The 22804-nt window shown below is 45.8% G+C and overlaps 4 protein-coding genes across 4 annotated transcripts in view; 1 reads left to right on the forward strand and 3 right to left on the reverse strand.

Moving 5' to 3' along the window:
- LOC126562971 (eukaryotic translation initiation factor 4E1) overlaps positions 1–22804 on the reverse strand; it is a 436138-nt gene that overhangs the window by 406726 nt on the left and 6608 nt on the right. The gene's annotated exons all lie outside the window — the stretch shown is intronic.
- Positions 1–22804, forward strand: part of LOC126563070 (protein lethal(2)essential for life-like) — a 566897-nt gene that overhangs the window by 321092 nt on the left and 223001 nt on the right. The window lies entirely within an intron of this gene.
- The window catches only part of LOC126560911 (phosphatidate cytidylyltransferase, photoreceptor-specific), a 170435-nt gene that overhangs the window by 14574 nt on the left and 133057 nt on the right, over positions 1–22804 (reverse strand). The window lies entirely within an intron of this gene.
- On the reverse strand, positions 102–22493 carry LOC126561632 (uncharacterized). Its single transcript, XM_050217900.1, has 4 exons — positions 22393–22493; positions 4858–5089; positions 2356–2621; positions 102–2043 (listed from the first exon to the last, which is right to left on the reverse strand). The coding sequence occupies exons 1-4, from the start codon at positions 22470–22472 to the stop codon at positions 102–104; spliced, it is 2520 nt and encodes an 839-aa protein (XP_050073857.1). The 5' UTR covers positions 22473–22493.

The raw sequence follows: 22804 nt of genomic DNA on the forward strand, positions 1-22804 counted from the left end.
CCTTTACACTAACGCACTACGCCACGCTAAAAGGATGTAGGGCATCCGTGGTCAGCCTCATGCTAAATAATTCGTTTCAAATCTGCTCCCTCCTGCGCAATCTACGGTAGCAGATTTTCACTGCTCGCGCTCAGGTTGGGCAAAGATTTGAACAACTTTAGCTTGTTGCTGTCGTTGGCGAAACGGGACGCGTCCGATGTTTCGCCACAGCAGTGCGATCGTTGCTGCTGCAGTTGCGGATGTGTCGGCACCTGTTGCTGCTGCTGCTGCTGCGGATAGGGACTATCCGCTACGACGACGGTACCGGCCATCGTTGAGCGCGGATAAGGATAGTCGGTGGACAGTGCCGGTACGTGACTACTACCCGTGGTGAGGAGAGCGGAAGGAGGATGAGGAGGAGGTGTTTTGCTGGCGAGACTAAGCGACAGCATCGAATGGCCATGGTGGTCGTAGTACGGACGAATCGGCACCGTACCCGGATCATCGTGATACGACGACTGCAGGATGTTCTCAAGCGACAGCCGTTGCTCAACAACGCCACGAGGATAATGCTGCTGTTGCTGATCGTACTCCAGTATCTCCTGTATGTTCATCTCGAGCGCATCATCATCCAGTGGGCCACCGCTTTCGAACTGGATGTCAGTCGTCTGGAGCGCGTTCTGCTGCTGCTGCTGCTGCTGGATGGAATCGTCACCCGATCGTCCGTCGGGCGATGCAAGCGGATGATGATGATATGCACCACCACCATGATGATGCCTATAATGATGATGCGGATGATGATGATGATGGTGATGATGGTGAGTGTGATGATGGCGATTACCCACCACCCCATCACCACCACCAGTGAGGAGGGATCGATCAGATCCGTTCGTCGCCTGTTCCTTCAGATCAACTGCCGGACCAAGCAGACTCGTCATGTCGTAGATGATGCTTTTGGGATTGAGCAATAGCTGGTCTTTGGTGTGCGTACCGATCTCGCACAGGGCGAGCGGTTCCTGCGGGAAGCTTAGCGATTGCTTCTGCAGCAGCTTCGTGTCAGAATAGCGACGGAATGATTTGTTTTGCTCGGCGTGTGGACCACCAAACGTGCCGGCAGTCTGGGAGTATTCATCGCGAGCAAACCCGGACGCGCCAGGCCCGGTAGTAGAATGGCGGTGGTACAGTTTGCTGGACATATCATCCTGTCCACCCGTCGGTCCCATGGAGGGATCATTTAAAATATCACGATTTTCGAGGAATATGGCCGAATTCACGTACCGTCCCATTGCACCGGGCGTCGGTACAGCCGCCAGTGTGGTGGTGGTAGTGCTCGTTGTCACTACGGGTGGTACAACATTCGGGGAGTTACTTCTACTTCGCTCAACCACACCATTGTTGAGCTTGCTGAGCAAGGTGAGCTCGGGTCCGGTTGCATTGCTGGCCATCTGCTCCGTACCACACTGATTCGATGAGGTGGATACGGTTGAGTAACGATGGCTACTCCCATTATTATTGCTACCGTTCTGCGCAGCAGTCCCGCCGGCCGTCCCTGAGGTCGCACTCATCACCATAATACCGCTACCGCTCCCGGTCGTTGTTTCGCAAATGTTGTGCACCGAATCGTGAAACGGCATCGGCGTTAAGCTTCCGCTACCCTGCAGACACGGTTTGAACGACACCTGGCTAATGTCGTCCAGCGTCCAGTCACGATCGTACCCGCCGATCGAATTACTCTCGATGTTGGCCGCTATGATTTGGCCCTGCTGATTGAGCTGCAGCTCGCAATGGTTACCACCGCCGCCGCCCGTTGCTCCGGTAGAGGGCCCTCCAATACTGACATTTACCGTTGCCGCACCGAGCGGATGATCGAACGATGATTGACGTGCTGCGGCAGCCGCCACCGATGCCGTCACAGCATTGTTGACCGCATTGATACCCATCGTACCGCCGCCGCCGCCGAGTGGTTGTCCCGAGGTAGCTGCCGTACGGACGCGACGAAACTGTGGCATCTGGGGCGATTGCGGTGGGTGAATCTTTTCCGGCACGTTCTGTATGAGCAGTATGCTGAAAAAGGGGAGAAAGGGAGAAGATCATTACTTAGGATGCTCTTACCGGGTTAATCCGTTGATAGTGTAAAAGCATCAACGATTATGGTAAATACTGCAGACTACGCACGATATCTGATGCGATTAAAATATCATCTGTTAGCTTTACAATAAAAGGAAGTTGTCTACCGTGTCATCAGAAGCCATTACAATATCACCTAGCTTAGTCTACCATTTCATCTGGAGTGTTTACCATAACCGTTGATGCTTCTACATGATGAAGTAAGATGCCCTTTACAGAAGGACAAGAAAATGCGAGGTCTTTTGTTACCGATTTCTAGCCCGCCAACGGTTGCACAGGTTCAAGTACTGTTTGCACTGGATGTACATAAACACGACGCCACCGGTCAGCCCGACCGTCACCACGATTAGCTTCGTCCAGAACGGCCATCCGATCTGTCCCCGTCGTACCTCCTCGGTAGCCCGTTCGATCAGCACGCACAGCGACCAAATGACGCACAAACCGGCCGCACAGTGGAATAGTACCGCGCAGCACAGTCGACGCCGCTCCACACCGGACATATCCAAACTGCGCCACTACAAATCGGGAGAGGGAGGGAGGGAAATGGAAATAAAAACAGATGAATAAATAACTTGAAACGAAAATAATATTTCAATTTGAAAAATGTCCTACACTGGGTGATTCATTCGCCTCCGTCGTCCGCGACAGACGCACAATAATTTACATTTTAAACGAATTTATTCAACAACACAAAAAAGAACGCTTCATTAATCGCATCACACGCCCAACTCCAAAGCCTTGGATGACCCTGCAGTAGTAATGGATGACAGGTTTTTAAACTATCTGCGTTCTTGACGAATAACGTGTTTCGCGGTCGAGAATTGATGTCCACAGTTGATCTAATTTGGGTGTCTTTTGTGTACTACTGCTTCTAATGGCCTCCAAAAAAAAAAAAAAACCGCGTGTGATGCGATTTCGAGAGTGAACCTGCAGCTCTTTTTTACACGAGGCTGACGAACGATTAGTGTTTCCCTTTTGTTTATTAATTCCTCGTCGTTGTTTCTTGACGCGCCGCTTCTAAATACATAGGGGCGAGCGCGCGGAAGGTATAATTTTTCCCACCACCCATATATACACCATAATTATTCTTCGTCACGACACGTGAGACGGGACTGGAATCGATCTTCGAACTTGAACTTCAAAATACCGCGTGCCGGTGTATGAGACCGTGCGCGCGAACCCGACACGTCCAGCAGGTCCGTTAGGTTTGGGGTGGTATGTCTATAAACAATTTGGTCGCTATCTGAATTGGGGGACAGCGTGGGGAGCGGGACAACAATAAAGAGAGCAGCTTCGCGACGAGTGCTATAAAAATAGCCGTAAAACAATTCGGTAGCTCCTGTGGGAGTCTTTCGGCATTTTATCATCTTCAAATCTAGATGTTTGTCTTATATTCTTCACGCCCAAACGATAGATATGTATATGACCTAACAAAACAATAAAAACAAAGGCTTTATATAGATGTATGAATGCAAACGCCAACGTTTCCTTTCTGACGATGTCTCCCTTCTTGAGTGAGTATGATAAATCCCTTCCCGGGAATAATGCTCTCGGCGTACATTAACGAGTTCCTCCAAAACGGCTCATCAACCGGTTGATGCGGTTGTTCGTAAGTGAACGCATTAAAAATGCACGAACTGTGCTTATCACGTTCGGGAGAGCTTGTGACGTGCGCAACCAGGAACAGGATGTTGGCGAGCAGCGAAACAGCTGGAACAGCTTCAAAATATCACTCAGCATGTCAGGGTTTCAGGCTGCCCCTGTCCGTCATGTTGCCAGGCCACCCAACCACCAAGAAGACCACTTTGCACATGTCCCATCCATTCCAGCAAAATAAATGGCCTTCAATGCAGACCACAAGAAGAACATACGGTGTGTAATGAGCCGTAACGGGAGTTATTTATTGCCATAGAAAAGCGGCGAATTGAAACTGAAGTGTGTTGTTGTTGCATATTACCATTAGAGATCTGTTCTAAGAACCACACGTGGGAAGTATGGTGTCTTTCTTTTTTTTTTGTGTTGGCCTAGCACACCGTACACACGCGGCAGAAGGAATTTTTAAACAAAACACACCGAAACGGGCATTTAAAAAAAAGAAGCTGTGAGCCAAACAAAAAATTCTACAGAGCAATTGGCCCTTCAAGTGGCGATAGGGATGGCCACATGGTGCGACAAAAATATAGGTCAATGTAACAACCCACACTCTCGTACGTGTCTTCTGTTCTCTTCAAGGTTTATGCACAGAACCAAGTGTTGGCCATATACTGCAGATGCACACGGTTCGCGTGTCCTTCGGAAGCAACACACCATCAAGGCAGGGGACATGACCCTTTTGTTTGCGGTACACATCACACACACACACGGACACAAACGGTGGTTAGCAAGCAAGAATGTCGGACCCGATTAGTGTCCGGTTGCAAATTGACTTGGTAAATGCATCACAACACTGTCGTGTGTTTGGTTTCGTTGTTAACGCTCTCGGACCGTCGGCCCTGGGAAAGACCGCGAGAAAACAGAATGATGCGATCGGTGGTCTGAAAGTGATCTAAAATAAAATTTGCCAGCAAATAAGAAGTCAACATCACTCCCAATAATAGTCAAAGCGCCAACAGTATGGTACGCCTTCGAAGCAAGTGGACGACCTCTCTTGTTTTGCATTCGATTTTCCGCTGACGGACGCCACCGATGGCGGTAGTTTTAACGGCAACAACGACGCGACGGCGACACCACACCGCACACTCCTCCACTTACCTCGTTGAACGGTTTGATTTTCGTGTGCATGATAAACGGGAACTTGCACAGTTCGCAGGCATTCGTTTCCGACGCCGTCAGCCATTGCTGCAGACAGGTCTGGTGCACGAACTTTAGACTTCCGGAGCAGTAGCAGGGCGTCAGCAACGGGTTCAGGGTGTCCGACTCGCAGTGACAGATGCGGCAAATGTCGCCACTGCTCTGCGACACCTGACTGCTGGTGGAACCGTACCTGCAATGGAAAGGAAAAGACACAGAACAAAAAAGCGCATGGCATCAGAGTCGAGGTGCAGTTTGGTTTTACAGGTGTATGAAAAATGCAGGAAGCACCCAAATACGGTGGTAGTCAAAACAAACAAAAGTGTCACGGGTTGGGGTGGGGAGGGAATTGCAAACGGAACGGAACAGAGTAAATATAAGGTACCGGGTGTTTGTTTCAGATTTTCTAGCACAAGCGGTAAATGACCGCAACGCAAATGGGGCGGTGTTGGTTGTTGGTGGTCCATTTTCACGAAGCTCACGGCGGCTGAACGGCACAGGGAGTAGAGCACACTTATCAACCATCAAATATCGAATTAATTTCAATCGTGCGAGCGGTATGTCCTCGGACATATAAACAACTATCACAGTTACGAATTGCTTGCTGGAAACGGACATTAGAAAAGCGACACATACGTGTTCGTAATGAGGAAAAACCACGCACTCATAACGACGTTGCGTGATAAAGAGTGCTCTCACTCGGTTGATCTAACTTGAATCGAAAAATAAAACTACACACGTATAGCATCAAGGACGCGGTTGTGATAGCAATCGGTGGTAATCGCGGGGCATTACTTTTGGCATTGAAATGACGCTTCCGTACCAAACGCTAACGTCCATCCGAACCCGGAATCCGGAAGCTGATATTAGCAAAGTATTAAGTGGGTCAAGGATGCCACACTCTCCCGGAGGTGAAAAACACGAAGTACACGATTTAGTGTGCTATTTCACATGTATTAGTAGTGTAGTTCCTTTTGCTAGTCAGGAGTAATAAATCACCCTGCTCTGAAAGGCGCATGGGACGGAGAAGGGGGTAGAAGCCTTGTGGCTTTCCCATTTAATTATCGCCATACATTGGAGCATCATGCAGCAGGGATAGGCGTTTTTGTTTCCCGATTTCTATGATCATGATGATGATGAGGTGACCTATTTCCCAGTTCCTGGGATGTTTAAAAAAAGACCTACCTGGTAACACAGATTTCTTATTCTATCCTGAATGCTAATGCCGGATGGATGTGAAAGTTACTTGGGGATTTTTCTTTGTTGCTTATTCTAATACCATCATGTAGAATGGATACACATATCCGGTGACAAGATGACAAGATGGGCTCGCTTGGAGCGAGAAACTAGCGAGCGAGACAGTTGCTCTACATCCGGGGATTTAAATAACCATTAGACGAGAATTGCTCTGGTAGTATGGTCAAAAAAATGTTCTTAAAGAACCCCCGGACAATATCTTACACAATATTCTAGTATGTTCAATATACATAGATAGAATTAGAATCTTCGAAATGGAAAACGATCAAGACCCCCGCTACCACCTGGACCACGAGCATGGAAACGCCTGACATACCCCGGGATAAGTTACCCTCACACGATAAGACCCTCGCTAAGAACACGACTTTGGCTTTGGATGACGGAACTTACGCAACGGAACAACCGAGCACACCCGGGATATGGTGCCCTTTCACAGCTCGGAGAAGGAAATGTCTCCCAGCAAAGAGGAAAGGAGTATACTAATTTTAAGTTTATTGTAAGCAATACGGCCTGGCCGTCCCTTATGAATAAAAAAAAAAAATATACATAGATAGAATTAGAATAAATGGAACGAATTTCTCGTTTAGATTTTTTTTGGTAACACTTATCAGAATCTCTTGTTTTCTAACAGTATTAATAGAACATGCATTGCTGATGCTAAAGAGAATTCGCATCAAGCAAAAAAAAAATCATTAAGAGCGACCCAACCTCCGCTTATCACCGCAATGACGTCCTACCACTAGTTCCCGGCAAAGACACAAAACAAACTGATGATCCAAACTCGTTTTCCGTTTCCCTTAAAGTAAACCAAAAGACACATGAGAGCACGTGATACTCAGCTCTCGCTTTTCAGATTAGAACCATCGGCACCGAACTGTGTCGTTTCAGGGCATAAGAAGTGAGGTCATTCGTGATAAGACACAGAAGTCATCGGCACGCGCATCACTCCGGTCGAAATGGGCGAAAGTTCCTTCGTCGACAATCCCGCAGCATATTCCATCGTAGCAAAACCCTATATGTAACCTTCCAACGACCAGACACAGCGAACCATGTCACCGATCGTGACACAGCGGGAGAATGCATTAAAAAGAGCTTATCAGTCGTGTGGTAAAGTGCAACAGGACGGTGAACGGTACCTAGAACATGTACATAACCAAGAGCGATAAGGTTTGATGATTGATGATTTGGAAAATCAATTATTATTATTAATGCACGCACACACGGTACGCGCCACGGCTAAGTCAGGCCCTTACTAATAAGGGCGTCTAGCGATCGATCGATCAATTAAACACACTGCACTTTGAATCTAAACTTCAACACCCATTAGGTGGTATATTGTATGCGTTTACTTTTCCGGGGTTCCGCGCTAGGTTTAGTGATAAGAGATTCTAGTACAATAAACCGCACCATACACTTTCTGTGGTAGATTGGTTCTTGTTGTACGAGTACATGACGTTCGCGAAAGACCGTCTTTTTTTTCCTACTGCAATCAGATCGTATTGCAAATCGATTCACCACCATATAGGACAGGGAGAACCGGTTGTACGAGATTGGTGTGTGCCGAGTCTACCCTAAACTCTAGAGAGCGGTGCATCAGAAAATGGAAACATTGCGTTGACGTCGCAATCTAGGCACACCATAGTTTTTTTTTCTAGGTTAGTCATAAGTTGTAAAGTTTATCACTGTCAACCGGTGGTGGCAGCTGGCAAAGGACTTGCAGAATCGGATCTGTTGCAACGTTTGAAACGAACTCTTATACATCCCCCATACGCACTTGGCTAATTGATTGTAGAAATACTTCGACAAACTATACTTACACCTTCTATCTACTTTAGTTAGTACAGATTATTTGGAACAATTATTGAGTATTTATTTGAAGTATCACTTCTTCATTTTTGATATCACATTCGTATTCATACTCCAATCGACTCCTAGGGTCGGTAGCGAGGTTCATTTGAATTTTAAACAAGATTGGATCAGCATCGTTAACTAAGCCAGTCTATTAAGCTTGTCTAGGACAGTCTTGGGTTTATCGTGTGGCTGACCTAGCGCAACAAAAGACAAGTCTTCTTAGCTTAACGACCTGCCAAGTCATGCTAGTCCATCTTCTAGCTTACGCGACTTATTGATACCACGTAGTTGAATAGATAGTTTGGGGAACACTACAGGGTAACGGTCCGGATGGGATTTGATTCCACGTCTTGCCATACGAAGACCGTAGTGGATCGCCTCTACCATCGGGCCGCTAAACAGATTGAATGAATCCCAAGTGGATCAAAATAGGAGTTTGTGTTAAGCAGCAAGAAGAGTTTTATTAGATTTTTATAATTTTTACCTTCATCAGTGAAGACGTTTCATCCATTAACTTCCTGCACAGTGAAGTGTACATCGATGATACAAAAATTTCTAATATAAATTAAATCAATCATCCAACATTCGAAACTTCAACTCTACAAGTAATTCCAGATCCTGATATGCGCTGATGACGTAGACATAATTCATTTGAGGCTCTTTTGCTTAGCAAAAGCTTAAAGAAGGATTAAGCACAAGTCCACGGGATGGAGATATACTGATTTATGCGGAGAAATTGTACAAATAGGTGATCGCTCCTTTAAAGCCGTCCAAAAATTTAATCTATTTGAAGACAAATTTGAGCCCCGATGACAACATAGATGTAGAGTTATGTGCAAGTGAGCTGGCTGGCACCCTGAGGAATGTTAAAAACACCTATCCCTGATGAATAAAGCTGAGACAATACTGACCCTCTGAGACATGCTCTCTGATCTTGTCCATAGTTGATGAGAACCTCTTTTCCTCGGTTCGGTAGAAAAATGCTCAGTAGGATTTTTTTGGCATTGTATGTGTGGATGGGCAATGGAGGAGCCGCCACGACACTGACGGGCATAGATACAGTGATATTACCATTTTTTGGTTGTCTGCTTCGCTACTTCGTCAGGTTTCGATGTGCTGACCACGTCACGAGAGTGGCACCGGACGACTCAGTCCGTAAATACCTTTCAGACCGCCCACATGAACATAGGTTGCTTGGTAGACTTAAGCTGAGATGAAGTTAGTCCAACAAAACGGGATATTGGATTAGCAGATAAACGACGGCTCTAGTTTATCCTTTTTCCTTGCTATCATATTTGACAATTGTATACTTCTCATCGATAAAAAAGACTTAAAAGAGAGTTGAAAGCAACTGCACAGGCACAGTTTGTCAATCGGAACGAATAATAAGACTTAGGTGTCCTCATTATCCTTACTTACAAACCATCATCGTCACCATCATTGCCATCGTCACGAGTAATTCAGGTCGAAATAGTTTCACAAAGTAACCTCTACCCCATTTCCCTGATCCCTCCCCCGCCTTCTGGTGTGTGACAACATGACATTTCCGTTCCGGCATAGTGTTTTTCCAGCAACACACTAAACTACTGTTCCATGTCAAGCCTGCCAATCCTTAATGTCAATACATTAACCGTTGAAATATAAATAAGCTGGTGGCATTTTCTAGCGACTGCGAGAGTACACAGGACCGGTGTACCGGTGGTGATAGTATACTGCTCAACGTATCGATTCACTTCTAATCAACTAACTACTATCAGCCCGTCCCATTCCAACCCAACGACGAATGGTATTTTCTTTTAATATCCAAATGGGAATTCCGAGGCCATATAAGCGTGGTGATTATTACAATTGCTATTACAAGCGAAAACGAGTGGAACCTTTTAGCGTGTACAACGGCTCGAGGGCAACTAAATCTCATTAAATGGTTTTGCTACAGGATGCCCCCCCCCCCCCCCCCCCCCGTCTCCTCCGGGAAAATTTCCCTCTCGAACACCGTGCAGCGAAAACTCCTCGCTTTTTTAATGCTCCATCAGGTTCGATCATTTGCATGTCTGTAAAATGTATGCAGCAGCAATTCACCGATCGCCGACCACCAAAACACACGCACTTCTCACGGTTCTCGCGTTAACACATATCTCACTCAAACTGGAATGGCTGCGCGACGAGGAAAATTAATGTTCACTCAACACACACACACACAGGCAGCTAACCAAGGGGGAGGAAAATGGCCTTCCCTTTTCAATGGAGGAGTATAAAACCTCCGCATGAAATTCCATCACCGTGTGACACACTTCTCTGTGCGGACGATGCACGTCATCAGAATAATATTGGCATGCTGGGGCGAGGTGTGCTAGTATGCTGTGCGTACCCCCCCTTCCCCATCTACCCACCATCGTGACATTGCATGTGGAAAACGGGTTTTTCCAATCCGTTGCTCGGTAGGTCACATTTGGTGAATCGCTTTAATCGTGATTTATGTCCGACTGTGAGGGTTGGACCGTGCAGACATGGACGTGTTTTGAGCAATTGTAGCGGTTTGTCAATCGCCCACCAGCGTTTGGTTGGTAGTCGGCAATGATCAGCTTTTCCCGTTTACGCTGTCGTTTCATCCTCAACAGCTCCGGATTGGGAAATAGAGTCAGATCCGGAAATTTTAAATCTTTGTTAATATTAGTGATGGATTAATCCTAATTTTTCCCGGATTCGGATTAATCCGACTCCGAGTTATTCCGGAGTTTACTCCGGAGTAGCTCAGGAGTCATTCTTTCGGTCATTCAAGCGTATTTTACTCCGGAGTAATGCGAAGTTTGCTACGGAGCAATCCGGAGTAATTACTCCGAAATTTACTCCGCAGTAATTCGGAGAAATGTCTCCGGAGTAGTCCGGTGTAATCTTCGATATCAACTCCGGATTCAACTTCACAGTCAACTGTGGAGTTGTCTGTACTTTAAGACTTTGAGTAACCTGCAATTGATTCCGCAGTGCATTGCGGACATAATACCGGAGATTACTCCGTAGTAATTATTCCGAATTTATTTTAACTCCAGATTTCCTCCAGGGCAAACTCCGCATCACTCCGGAGTATATTCCGCATTGCTCCGAAGTTACACCAGATTTTTCCCGGAGTAAACTCCGGTTTTTATACATCGGAGTTGGAGTGGATTCCTTCATCCATTCCGGAGTTCCCACCACCAGTGGATATTCTTCGAGCATAAGAAGCATTCTCGCCCGGAAAAGAGCTACAAACAGACAGTTATTTCAGAACATCGGAGTACCCCTTTGAAGCGTCGAAGCTCTTCCGTTCCGGTGGCGATTAAAACTCAAACCAGTGATGCGTAGTTGTAGCGATCACTGCTGATATACATGCTGCTTCGATATGCTTCCGCATTTTACACGTCGTAACACGGTGCAGCAGCAGCAGCCCTGCTTCATGGTCAACCGGTCGATCGTATCGACCAGCTGGAAACGTGAGCAGAATGCTAAAGAAGGGCCATTGGCCCTGGCAGCACCACCAGCTGTTTGTAGACGCAATAGCAACCATTCGGATCGCACACCATCTCCGGAAGCCTCGCTCACAAATGCATTCGGGTGGGTGATTGTGTCCGGCCCGAAAGCAGTTGAAGAAGCTAGCGAATCTTAAATTGTTCCTCAATAATATCTTCTTCTTGGGAGTTCAAACAGCGGTGCAATAATTATATAGAATCGATTAACAGTAAAAGATCAACCTTCGGTAAACGATCCTCTATCAAAAATGGTTTCACTTGTCCATGATTTGTTATGGCGCGACTTAACAAAAGTTTGTTTTTTCTTCTCCATGTTACCATGATGTCTCTATACCGTACAATAAGAACGTCTAAAAAGCTCCTAATGGCCATAGAACCGTAAAGTAATCTCCAAATTATGGCACAATTTCCCACGTAAGGTACAACTCCAAAAATGCCCTTCATACCAAGCGACCAAGCGCGAGCGCACTTGACCTTTTTTTATCATGTCCCACCACATACCGGCCAGTGCACTCCAAAAAATGAACTTCGGGGCCATCGCCTCTCCACGAGTGTCGCTTTTCATTGGACCTTTATAAAACCCCGCAGTAAGCCGCATCGGCAGGGAACACACAACAGCGAAGGCCACCGAAGTAAATCGGATTGAACAATCGGGGTGTTGTGGAGCGCAAGGACACGGGGCAAGATTTTCAGCTCTCGCGGTCACTTGCCTCTTCTTTTTTTTAGGGGGGGGGGGGGGGGGGGGAGGGTGCAGGATTGATTTGTTCAAAAGAAAATTTACGTTCACCAGCAGTGTTCGGAGAGGAACACACAAAGAGAACACCCTTGAAGGGTGGGATTAATTTTTTTGCTGTTATTTGTTCTCTGTCTGCTTTCTGCACCGCTTAAGTCCCCCAAGATATGTTGCTGCTACAGCGAGAACAAAGAATGCACATCGTTGCTTTATGTTTTATCCATCCCTGCCACTGCGAGCTTAACTTTAAGCTTAATTTAATGTCTGCTTCAATGAAAAATACTGCAACAATCTTTAATAATACCGGAAACAGTCAGCGGCCTTCAATTTTGGAGAAGGTGAAAGTTTACGGCCAGATCTTAAACTGCAAAGTGCAGATCTACACCAACGACGAATGCTGTGTAGCCATCGTGGCCGAAACAAAAACAAAAAAAAACCTTGACCTTGGCAGAGGATGACGCGATACACTCTTTCTTAGCTTTTCCTTTTGTGTTTCTTCGTTTCGCTTTCGTTTTCGGAATTTTCATCTCCATCTCTGTTGTCGTTTCTTTTGCAGAATTGCATTCGAGTTGGAGAGATCCGAAGGTGAAAAACCTGACCCGACACGACTCGAGCTATGCTTTTTATGTGGCACCCTTGATGCATCCTCAGCAGTTCCTCAGGCAGGAAGTGAAAGGGAAGTGATAGTAATAACCATAATAATTTGACAAGATAGAAACAAGAAAATTGTCGAGATAGGTGATACAACAGTTGCTTTTCGAATCTTTTTTTTTTCTTTTGGTTATACAACTTTATCCGGTGTCCTCGAAGCGGTGCAGGTAGAGGTGAAAATCGCCATAAGCTAGAATGGGCCGTTGCTTTATTAAACGCCCAAGCGCAGTGCACCTCCAGCAAAAAAATGCTTTTATGTATGCTAATCTTTCCAAGGAAACCTAGCCGATTTTATCACAAGCACAAGGCACAGTATCACAACACTGGCGACATGCACCGGTGGGCTTTATGATCGATAGCAGGTATTGCTCCTCGTCGGATTAGATACCCTCTTTTAACGAAACAAAAACATAGGACCTCACAGACCAACAGCAACCTTGTGCCATGGTGCGATTACAGCACGCCAAAAACGGCTTTCCCTTTGGCCGCTGCTCACACCCACAGAAAGGGTAGAAAATTCGTCCAACCGTGCAGTTTATGGTCGACGAACCTTAACCCTAAGGGCTGGGGGAAAAAAAACCTAAGCGCCTGCCTCAACAACACCTGCTTGCTGCGTGCTGACGGACATAAATTTGCGATCGCGATCTACAGCCAGCTTCGCATAACATCATCAGTGTTGGAATATAGGAGGCTTGTGTCCACCACAGCGTCACCCAAAACATTTCATCTAAATCCGGCACGATCGTCTCCACCGACTTTGTACGTCATCAGTAAATGATGCACCGCAAGCCCAAGCCTTCCTAATAACAGCAGCTGGAAAGTTCGATAAACGTTGTTTCTCGCCCGGGAGCTTGGCAAGATGCAAAACTTGGCAGTACAAGTGCCGGAGACACAAATAGACGCTTAGACAACGACTTTCGCAATCGAAACAACGCACAGACACGTTGACGTCAGAGATCGTTGTGGGATGGGCGGGCGGTTCAGCTTATTATCACGGGGTAAAAACGACATGCACAACGCTAGTACAAAGCTGGAGTGGTCCTCTCCCAGCTAACTTCCCCTTTCAGGAATCTTCTCCTACTCCTATTGTAGCTATTGCCGGTGCTACCCGTTTACTCTGTGCCATTTGGATACTTCCCATTGAGTCATAAAAGTTCTAATGAGGTCCCGAACGGGCACATACACACCACATTACGGAGTGGGGGGGAGGGATGCAAAGTGTTTGTCCGCTTTCCTCGGCCACAATATTGCACAATTTACAACCCGACAATAATCATCTTTCAATTTGAGGGCAATTACCGGCGGGGTGACCGGGAAATTGTGGTGACCTCGTCCTATTCGTTCGATGGTGTGTCTGGGTCGTTGATTAAATAACGACGAGGGGGCATGCGAATACTCCTTTCCAGACAAGTCTTTTTGGTTTATGTATCTTCCCCCTTACTTGCGGATTATAAACAGTAAAATTGGTTCCAAATCCGTCAAATACAAGCGCGACCATATGTATGGCTTTGGTAGGCTTTGGGGCTGTCGCAGTAAAATCCATTTCAAATACTTATTTTTCTCCACCGTTTTTCTTCACTCAGCGTTTTTTTTTCAATTTGCACCTCACTGCACCACCTAGTAACGGCGCAAAACGATGAACCTACTTGAGAAAAATGCACATTAGAGCCCGGGCTGGTTGCATCACACCGGTGGGCGCAGCGAACGAAGCACGCGGCACGGGTGCACTTGAAAAATTGCAAAACACGAATCGAACGGAACCAGTCAAGTGTTCGTCCCGTTCCCGGGGGTTTTAAGTTGACGCAAGGGGTGAACGTTACTTTAAGTGAGAATTAGAAATGATCATTTACATATTAGTCGCAAAATTAGCGGCTGTAAAGTTAAAGCCTGCGGAGAGTTAAGCATCAGATTTTGAGTAACTCTTGAGTAGGTTTATTATTATTAGTGAGGTGAGTGATTGAGTGGAGTAGTTATAGAGATTCTTAATCTATTTTTTGGGTGTACAACACGTTAAAAATGAGCGGTCCTGAACAGCGGTAGAGACCAGGGTTCCGGAATCCCATCCGGAACATACCTCCGCAGTCAGCACACGGGGTATGACAACTACGTGAAATCGATAGGGTCTAGTAAAGCCCCTCGATGGTCCGCGTAATCTCGTTAAGCCAAGATAAAAAAGAAGAGAAATCTTTTAGAATTCTTGGGTCTAGTGCAGAAGTCTTTTTGATCATGTTAGATTAGAATTAGAATTAATTTTTCTGTCAGATACATTAATGCCACCACTTCGGTCAGTCGTGGTGATAAGACTATGCCAGCTCGGAAGTCATGACCAGCTCAACAGAGTCCAGGAAATCTTATATAGGATACAGATTTTGGTGTTTCACGAACGGCTTATAGCTCTGCGTCGAGGAGTGCTCTGTTCTGGTTCTATCCTTGAACGTGAAAGCTGCGTCAGAGATGTTGGAGTACTCCTTGACAGTAGATGAACTTCCCGGACCAGCTAGAGCACTAAGGGTAATCAACTGATAAGCCTGCTGAAACATCTAGCGTGTGGTCTCGACGATCCGGTCTCGATTAAGACACTACTTGCTTACTGCATGCCGTATCCATCCAGTTTACTTTGCGCTTCTGAAGACCTCAGGTGAATTACGATGGATGCTAGCCGCTGTTGGGTATTGAACACAGAGTTTGTGGCTGAATTTTTTAAGCACCGGCCACGACTTGCCGACGCTACTTTCCAGACTTAATCTATACGTTACTTGACGTACAGGAACGCAGTACCCGTTTTGGTTCCTTCAATTCCTTTATCGATATGTGTCGAGAATTCAACGATTATAGTGATTGTTTTGCATCCGTGCTATTCGTCCTACTGCATATTGACGACCCCAAAAGACCTCGTAATTGAGTTACATCTTAGATAGCTTCGAGTGGGCAATTTATGACCCTTAAAATTAAACAAACAAATTAACAAATTAACAAAATTCAGCTAGAAGAGCTTCAAAATGATCATTATCTAATCAATATCTCTACCGTTGTCGGTGCTAATTACGCATCCAAAATGAAAGTCGCTTCGGTGTAGATTATTATTTTATAACTAAATGTTTTCCCAAAGGTCCTCCTCTTTATTATTATTATTATTTATGACGCTTCACTATTTGTCTGCCTAAGGCTACACGAATTTTCCTAAAAAAACTAACTGAATCGCTAAACTTTTAGGGGAAAAAAGAGGTCAAAGGGAGTTAAGTAGATTATAGACGATGAGGAGTGAAGAATTAAAGACATGAAAAGCGCGCAGTAAAGGATCATTCGCAGCCCCTGCTGTGCGCCGTGTTGCGATGGCCAGCAGAGGATGAGGACTAAGACGATAGATAGGAACTTAAAAATTGGTAGAGTATAGCAAAAAAAGGATCGTCTACGGACTGGGCATGAGTGCGGCGGGTTTCTAAAGGTAATAGACCGAGCAGCCGATAACGTGAACCGCGTGAAATACCTCTGAACCCGCCCCCGTGTTCCCATGAACCCGTGATGGTAGTAGACGACCAAATTACTGAGGCATACTCCAGCATCGAGCGCATCAACGCAGCAGTAAAGCAGCATCCGAAGCCAACCGACGCAGCATTGCGAGAGTTTTGCTATAGCCCCAGAGACAACGTTCTCCAAGTGACTAGCGAACGTTAGCCTAGAGTCGACAAAAACGCCCAGATCCTTCACACAGTCAGAACGGTGAGAGCCACAGAAAGAGAGAGTTATTGAACATGACAGGATTTAGGGAACAGGAAAAGGTTCCTCTAGGTTCCTCTATTAAAGTATCCATACTATGAAGCCTGTGTAATTATACTATTTCTGATTTGACCTACATTAACTTCCCGAAATTAGTCCCTCCAAATCCTAGAACATTGTCAACATTTATGGTTGTTACCATCTACGTTTCCTGAGCAAAAAACAGGAATTTTCGATCAAAAATTAAAAGCGTAATATTTTATAATTAATTTATATTGGACACCCCATTCAATCCTTATCACACTAAGCACACCTGCACCCTAGGGTGGCCGATCAAAGCATTAATTGATCATATTTAATTAGATCGCTTAGGTACTTGGAATTTTCAAATCAATTTTTCCCTTCCTGGTGGGTCATACATCGGTGTGTATGGTTTATGTGTACCGTCTGAATCATCCTCGCCCTTTGTGGTTTGATAAGATTATGCCTTTATCTCCGTGGTCTGTATCGCGCCACAAGGCCAGTAGCAAAAGCAAACACTTGCTACCGAGTAAAGTGAAATTAAGTCTAAATCTAGGCTAAATCCTGTGCGTGCTACCCGGCTGTGTATTCGCCATGTTGACTCGGCCAGTATCATCGCCATCATTATCCTCCCGCCTTGGGGTCATCATTAACCGGGCCGCACAAACCCCTTCAAATACACAAACACACAGCGACTAAGCAGGGGCCTAGTCCGGTGTTGACCGAGTGGTTAAGCGCGACCAACCTCCCCAAACAAAGCGAAGATAAAACAGCGAACGAAGACCGCGACGACGGGCGACGATTGCGTTTTGTTTGCGCGTTTGCACTGATAATATATCCTCCTCGTTCACCACCTTTCCTTTCATCGCGGTAAACATGGAATCGCCCACATTATCCTATGATGTGTTTCTGGTTCAAAATACGAGCCGCGCGACACAGACCTCCTGCGTTCCAGTTTCCAGCAGCCAACAGAAGCACGATGCAGCAGGAATGCATCGGCGCACGTGTATTTGCCTGCCGTTGCCGGGTATTTTCCCTTTGGCGAGAGGATAATGGGTGAGTAGAGGGTTTGCACAACGGGACGGGAAGCTAATTTAATATTGTATCAGGCACGTTCTTGTCCCATCTGGTCGAGGGCGAGAGACTCGTCCCAGCAGCAGCTAGAATGAATCTCAACAGCATTGCCATCGCCCCCATCACCCCCACTAAGGGGACAGCGGGACGTCGACACGACGGTCGATCGGTCGTGTAGCAGGTGTTCTCTTTGTGACGCGTTTTACAAAACCCCGTTGCCGTGGGTGTTTTGCGAAGCGCTGGCTGTCCCATGTCCATTTTGCACCGCAAAAACCGCATAAGCTTCGATAGTGCAAATATGCGCGAGCTCTAACAAACTATCCAATCGATTGAATCAGAGCCCCCAAACAAAGAGAGAGAGAGCGTAGAGGACCTGTTCTAAAGAGGAAAAATGGGCCGATAGCATTTGCAACATTTGCTTTTACCCGGAAAAAAGGGAAGTTGCTTTTGTGGCGTTCGGAATTTCTGCTTCCTCCTACAATACCGTTGCATCAGCGCAACGCTATTGGACACTACATACGCCAACGCAGTTGTCAAGCTTGTAGGTGAGTATTTTCTTTGAGAGAAGAAAAATTTCCTGGAGAAAACCTTGGGGAGGGAGAAGCTGTTTGTTTGTGGAGCAGGAACAAAGCTTTTCATGCTAAATAAAATGTCGTCACGATGATTTGTATATTGATATGAGACTTGCTGCTAAGGGGCTAGACAACAGAGAATAGAGAGAGAGATAGCACTGGGAAAAAAAACCCTTTACAAATACTTGCGCCCCTAACGAATGAAAAATCTAACGAGATTTGAACTGTAGTAGCCGCGAGCATAGAGAAGTTGCCGATTGTCGATAGGCACACGGCTATTTCAGAATTTCGAGTGTTTACAGTTAAAAGTGGTACAGATTTTAATTCACTAAACGGAGAAGATCACATGGATAGAAATGGATTAACTTTGGACTAATAATGGATAATCCTACTTTGCTGCGAATCCCACATCTCAGAAGCCATCGCCTATTGGACTGTCGTACACAATTTCTGCTGAGTCTGTATCATCAGAAATATTTTTTTAAACTGTCAGTCGGTTATTCTGAAACTTAGTGTCATTCATTTAGAAGAATTCGGTCACTGAAAAACGAGAAAATTTTAACGTAAAAATATAATTTCTACATCAAACGAAAGGTTTTTTTATTGTTCTTTTATCACAAAATTCAGGAAAAATATTTTTGTTCATGTACGGATGAATTTAAGCAACTTTCTTTTGATACCTCTCACAAGTTGCCGCACAACTGTTTTATCCACTTCAGTAGCTGTTTTTTTTCAGATTGTATGCCTGTTGGGCAGTTGGCAAATCTGGCCAGAGCTTAATTGGGCCTTTATGAGCTTTAATAAAATACAAAAAAACACACTTTTCCCGGCACTGATCTTCATAAATTGTCGATTTCATTGATTGATTTGTTATAAAAACCCGTGTTTTGTGCCCACAGCTGCAGATGGCTTGCTGATGGTTCAGCAAAAACGAACTTATTGGCCAGAATCCTGCGCCAAATCTGTTTGTACGTACGTTTCGTCATCCATAAGAACGCAACCCGCGCATACCTCGTTAGAACCTGGTCGTACATTTTTTTAATTATGCTTCAGAGTTCTGTTTGGTTGCTTTGAGGCACGAAAAGAGCGATAGTTTGCATTGAATCCGATTCTTCTGACGGTACTTATGCTGCACCGTATGTTTTTGTAATATCTCCATCCGAAAGACCAAGGTAAGCCTGTAACGCTCTCAACATCTTCCAGTCCAGCTGACATTGTTCCTGAACGACGATTTTTTTCAACCATTCTAGCCACACTTTGACGTTTACGAAAACGTTTGAAAACATATTCAAAAGTAGAAGACACGTTTTTAAGGAATTTTCCTATTTTTCTCGTGAACCAAGTTCTTAGTGGTTGTGCGCAATTAATTGTCTACGCTGCAGCTACATCGCTAATAATGACTGAAACAAGCACGATCATGTCGAAACCACTCCAAAAGAGGGAAGTGCTCCAACACCTACTCATAGGTTTCAAAAAATTTCAGATAGCATCACTGGGGGCTCTACTATGCTATGAGATAAAGGGACCAAATTCCAAATGAACAGTACTTTAATACAAATGGACAGCTTAGATTGAGAATTTATAAAAGCGATGGCATTCTTGTAAAGGATCACCCCACACCTTCTGGACAGATTAGACCCAAGGTAGGAAACAATAAATCCACCAAGCCACCAAAAGACGCAAGAAAATGTTGAAGGAGTCAAAATAGGCTATTGTTGGAGATCGGAACACACGGAACATTTCTAATTTTCTAAACATTATGCTACTGTGTCCGAAAAGTAAAGTGACTTTGGATGTCAAATTTCGCGCGCCAATAAAAGCCCTTTGTTTTTTAGTTTTCGTTTGTCAATATGTATGTTTTTGAACGTTTCAAGTCACAAAATCAACCCGGCTAAGGGTGACAATTTGTTTTCGGAGCGCTGCGCCAAGTGTTTTTGTCCATATTGACCATGTCCAAGTTTGTGGAGCCGCACGCCTGTATCAAATTTTGTCTGCGCAATGACATAAACGCTACGGAAAGATTGCGGATGTTACAAAAAGTCTTCTGGGAAGAATCTATGTCGAAGTAAAATGTGTATAAATGGTACAGTGATTTCAAGAATGGCCGTGAGAAGGTCGAAGACGAGGATCTACCACGACCGACGACGCCACCGACGCGTCCAAATCAAGGATTTGGTGGTCAACAATCGTCGGTTGACGATACGATACCTTTCGGAAAGTGTTGGGATTTTCGAAGCCTCGGTCAACACCATCCTGTAAGATGTTTTGGGGTTGTGCCGGGTGAAGTCTCGCCTGGTGCCGGCATTTTGAGTGAGTTTTTCGCAACAACTGGCACACATATTGTTACGCAACCGCCACCGTATTCGCCAGATTTGGCATCAGCCGACTTCTGGCTGTTCAATAAGCTAAAACGGCCGCTTCGGGGACACCGTTTTGACACTATCGAGGAGATAGAAGCCGTAGCGACGGCGGAATTAAAGGACATCCCAGCATCCGCGTTTTCCACCTGCTTCGAGGAGTGGGAAAAGAGGTGGAAGAGGTGCATTGCATCAGAAGGGGATTACTTCGAAGGTGATGACTTTTATTTGGCCTAATAAAAAAAAACCATTTAAGGAAAAAATGCAGTCACTTTACTTTTCGAACACAGTAGTATTTGTTCTCCCGTCTCACTTTCCTCCCTAATTAACCTCTCGCCCCTTCCAACCCATCCGCATTAGCTAATTGTCTGGGTGAAAACATTTCCATCTAGTATCGCACCGACCAGGTCCAACCTTCAGAAAACCGGCGGACACGCAGCCAAACACATCGTGTGAAGAACACACGTGAAGAAAGTGCCTCCACCAAATTACACCGCCCAGCAACCTTAACCTTAGGGGTCAGGCAGCTCATTAACGGGGGTTTTGCGCCCGCGTGCGCCCAAAACGACAACCCTTCCTCATTTCGCTCAAAGCCGCAAAAAGGGTTTCGGTGTACGGTCATCTCAACTACACTCCCTTCAATTGCATGCGATGCAGTACCGTGGCTCCTGTTGCTATTTGAATTGCAAAAAGAAACCGCCATCAGACAGACAGAGAGGGACCGGTTTTAGTGAAGATTGTGCACGAAGCTGAGTCGTGCACAGTTTTTTTTTTTGCTTTCAACTTAATTTTTGCGTGGGTCACGTTCATTCACTTCGGCCAGAGCTTGGTGCATGGCGGAAGGCCAATGAACCGTGGCGAATTGCGCGTTTTCCTTTATTTGTGTCACCTGGCATTTATCTCGGCCGGGTGGGGGGAATAATTTGCGTTGAAGAAAGCGGAGTTGGTCACAGGTTGGATTGGAGTGAAGCTGCAGATAGCGTAGATGATCCAATCAACTGTCCTTGGACAGTTGCGTGCAAAAGCGTAGCCAGAATAATTTAAAAAAGCGAGAAACTACTGCTTGATATGACGTGAATCTCGCCCGCCAATGCTGAGAAAAGTGTTCAAGGGTGAGAGAACAGCGGCGCTGACGCATTTTTCCAAGGATTTTGGTTACAATTTTTCTTGGTTAAACAAGATAAATTCCTTACAATATACGGAGGAGGAGGCTTCTGGAAGCAATTTGTGCCTTTGTAGATAGCTGACTGACTTCCAAACCTTGACCCATCATTGTCTAGGCTAGCGTTAGTTAATGGTCCACCCATACATCTGCCAGTCTGCCTGTTCCGAACCACTTTCCCGTCACCGGGACGATGGGTTCTCGAACATTTGAATTATATCACATTTTTTACTCAAAATGGATACAAAAACTCCACCAACGGAACGTTCCAGGTCAACTCATTCTCCGCAGCGCGCCCAAACAGGGTCCAAACAGAGATCGTGGTCTCATCGACCAGGGACAGCATCACAACGGCTTGTGGTTCTGCGGGTACGGATATAACGGACTTAAAAGATGAGAGGAAATAAACAGAATGTAGCAAAATATGGCAGACAGACGACGTCCGACATGAGCGCTTCACGAACAACGAACCAAGAAGGAACCGGTTGGCAAACATTATTCGCCCCGGACGCCTTAATGGGCACCTAACCATAGGTGTAGCGAAACCTGCAGGAAGCGGAACGGCTTTTAGAACTTGATCCCGGCGACGGCAACTTACCTGGTGTGTGTCAACATCCCGGACGAGTTCCAGTCCACATTCTCGATGTCGGAAGATGTTTTCCCGTTCGATATCGACATGATGGCGCGATTTGTTTCTTGAGGTATTTCGCTCACATCAACGTGAGGTGTTGTGATGTGTCTATCGCCTTCTTATCGTCTTCAGATAGGACACACCCGGCTTAGAAATGCCCTTCAAGCACGGCTGACCATCACTAATTATCAATGGCGGGTGCGATGTATTCAAGCCGCCTTCCGCCTTCTCTCCGACGATCGTACACCACCACCACCGCCTACCTGCCCCAGCCCCAGGGTCAGGTTGCGTGTAAGATCAATTTTTCACTTCACCACACTTTCACCCTGTATTGCGCAGGGGTTTTCCACTGCTCTACACTGCCGGATAGGCCACTGCA

The sequence above is a fragment of the Anopheles maculipalpis genome, chromosome 3RL, assembly GCF_943734695.1.
Source record: "Anopheles maculipalpis chromosome 3RL, idAnoMacuDA_375_x, whole genome shotgun sequence".
In the NCBI taxonomy this organism is placed as follows: Eukaryota; Metazoa; Arthropoda; class Insecta; order Diptera; family Culicidae; genus Anopheles; species Anopheles maculipalpis.

What these genes read in the sequence shown, in the direction of transcription:
- LOC126561632 (XM_050217900.1), bottom strand. Translation starts at nt 22,472, where the DNA reads ATGTCGATATCGAACGGGAAAACATCTTCCGACATCGAGAATGTGGAC. An exon ending in GGGATGTTGACACACACCAG is followed by an intron (nt 5,090 to 22,392) that starts GTAAGTTGCCGT and finishes TTTCCATTGCAG; the next exon opens with GTACGGTTCCACCAGCAGTC. An exon ending in CGTTGGCGGGCTAGAAATCG is followed by an intron (nt 2,044 to 2,355) that starts GTAACAAAAGAC and finishes CCCCTTTTTCAG; the next exon opens with CATACTGCTCATACAGAACG.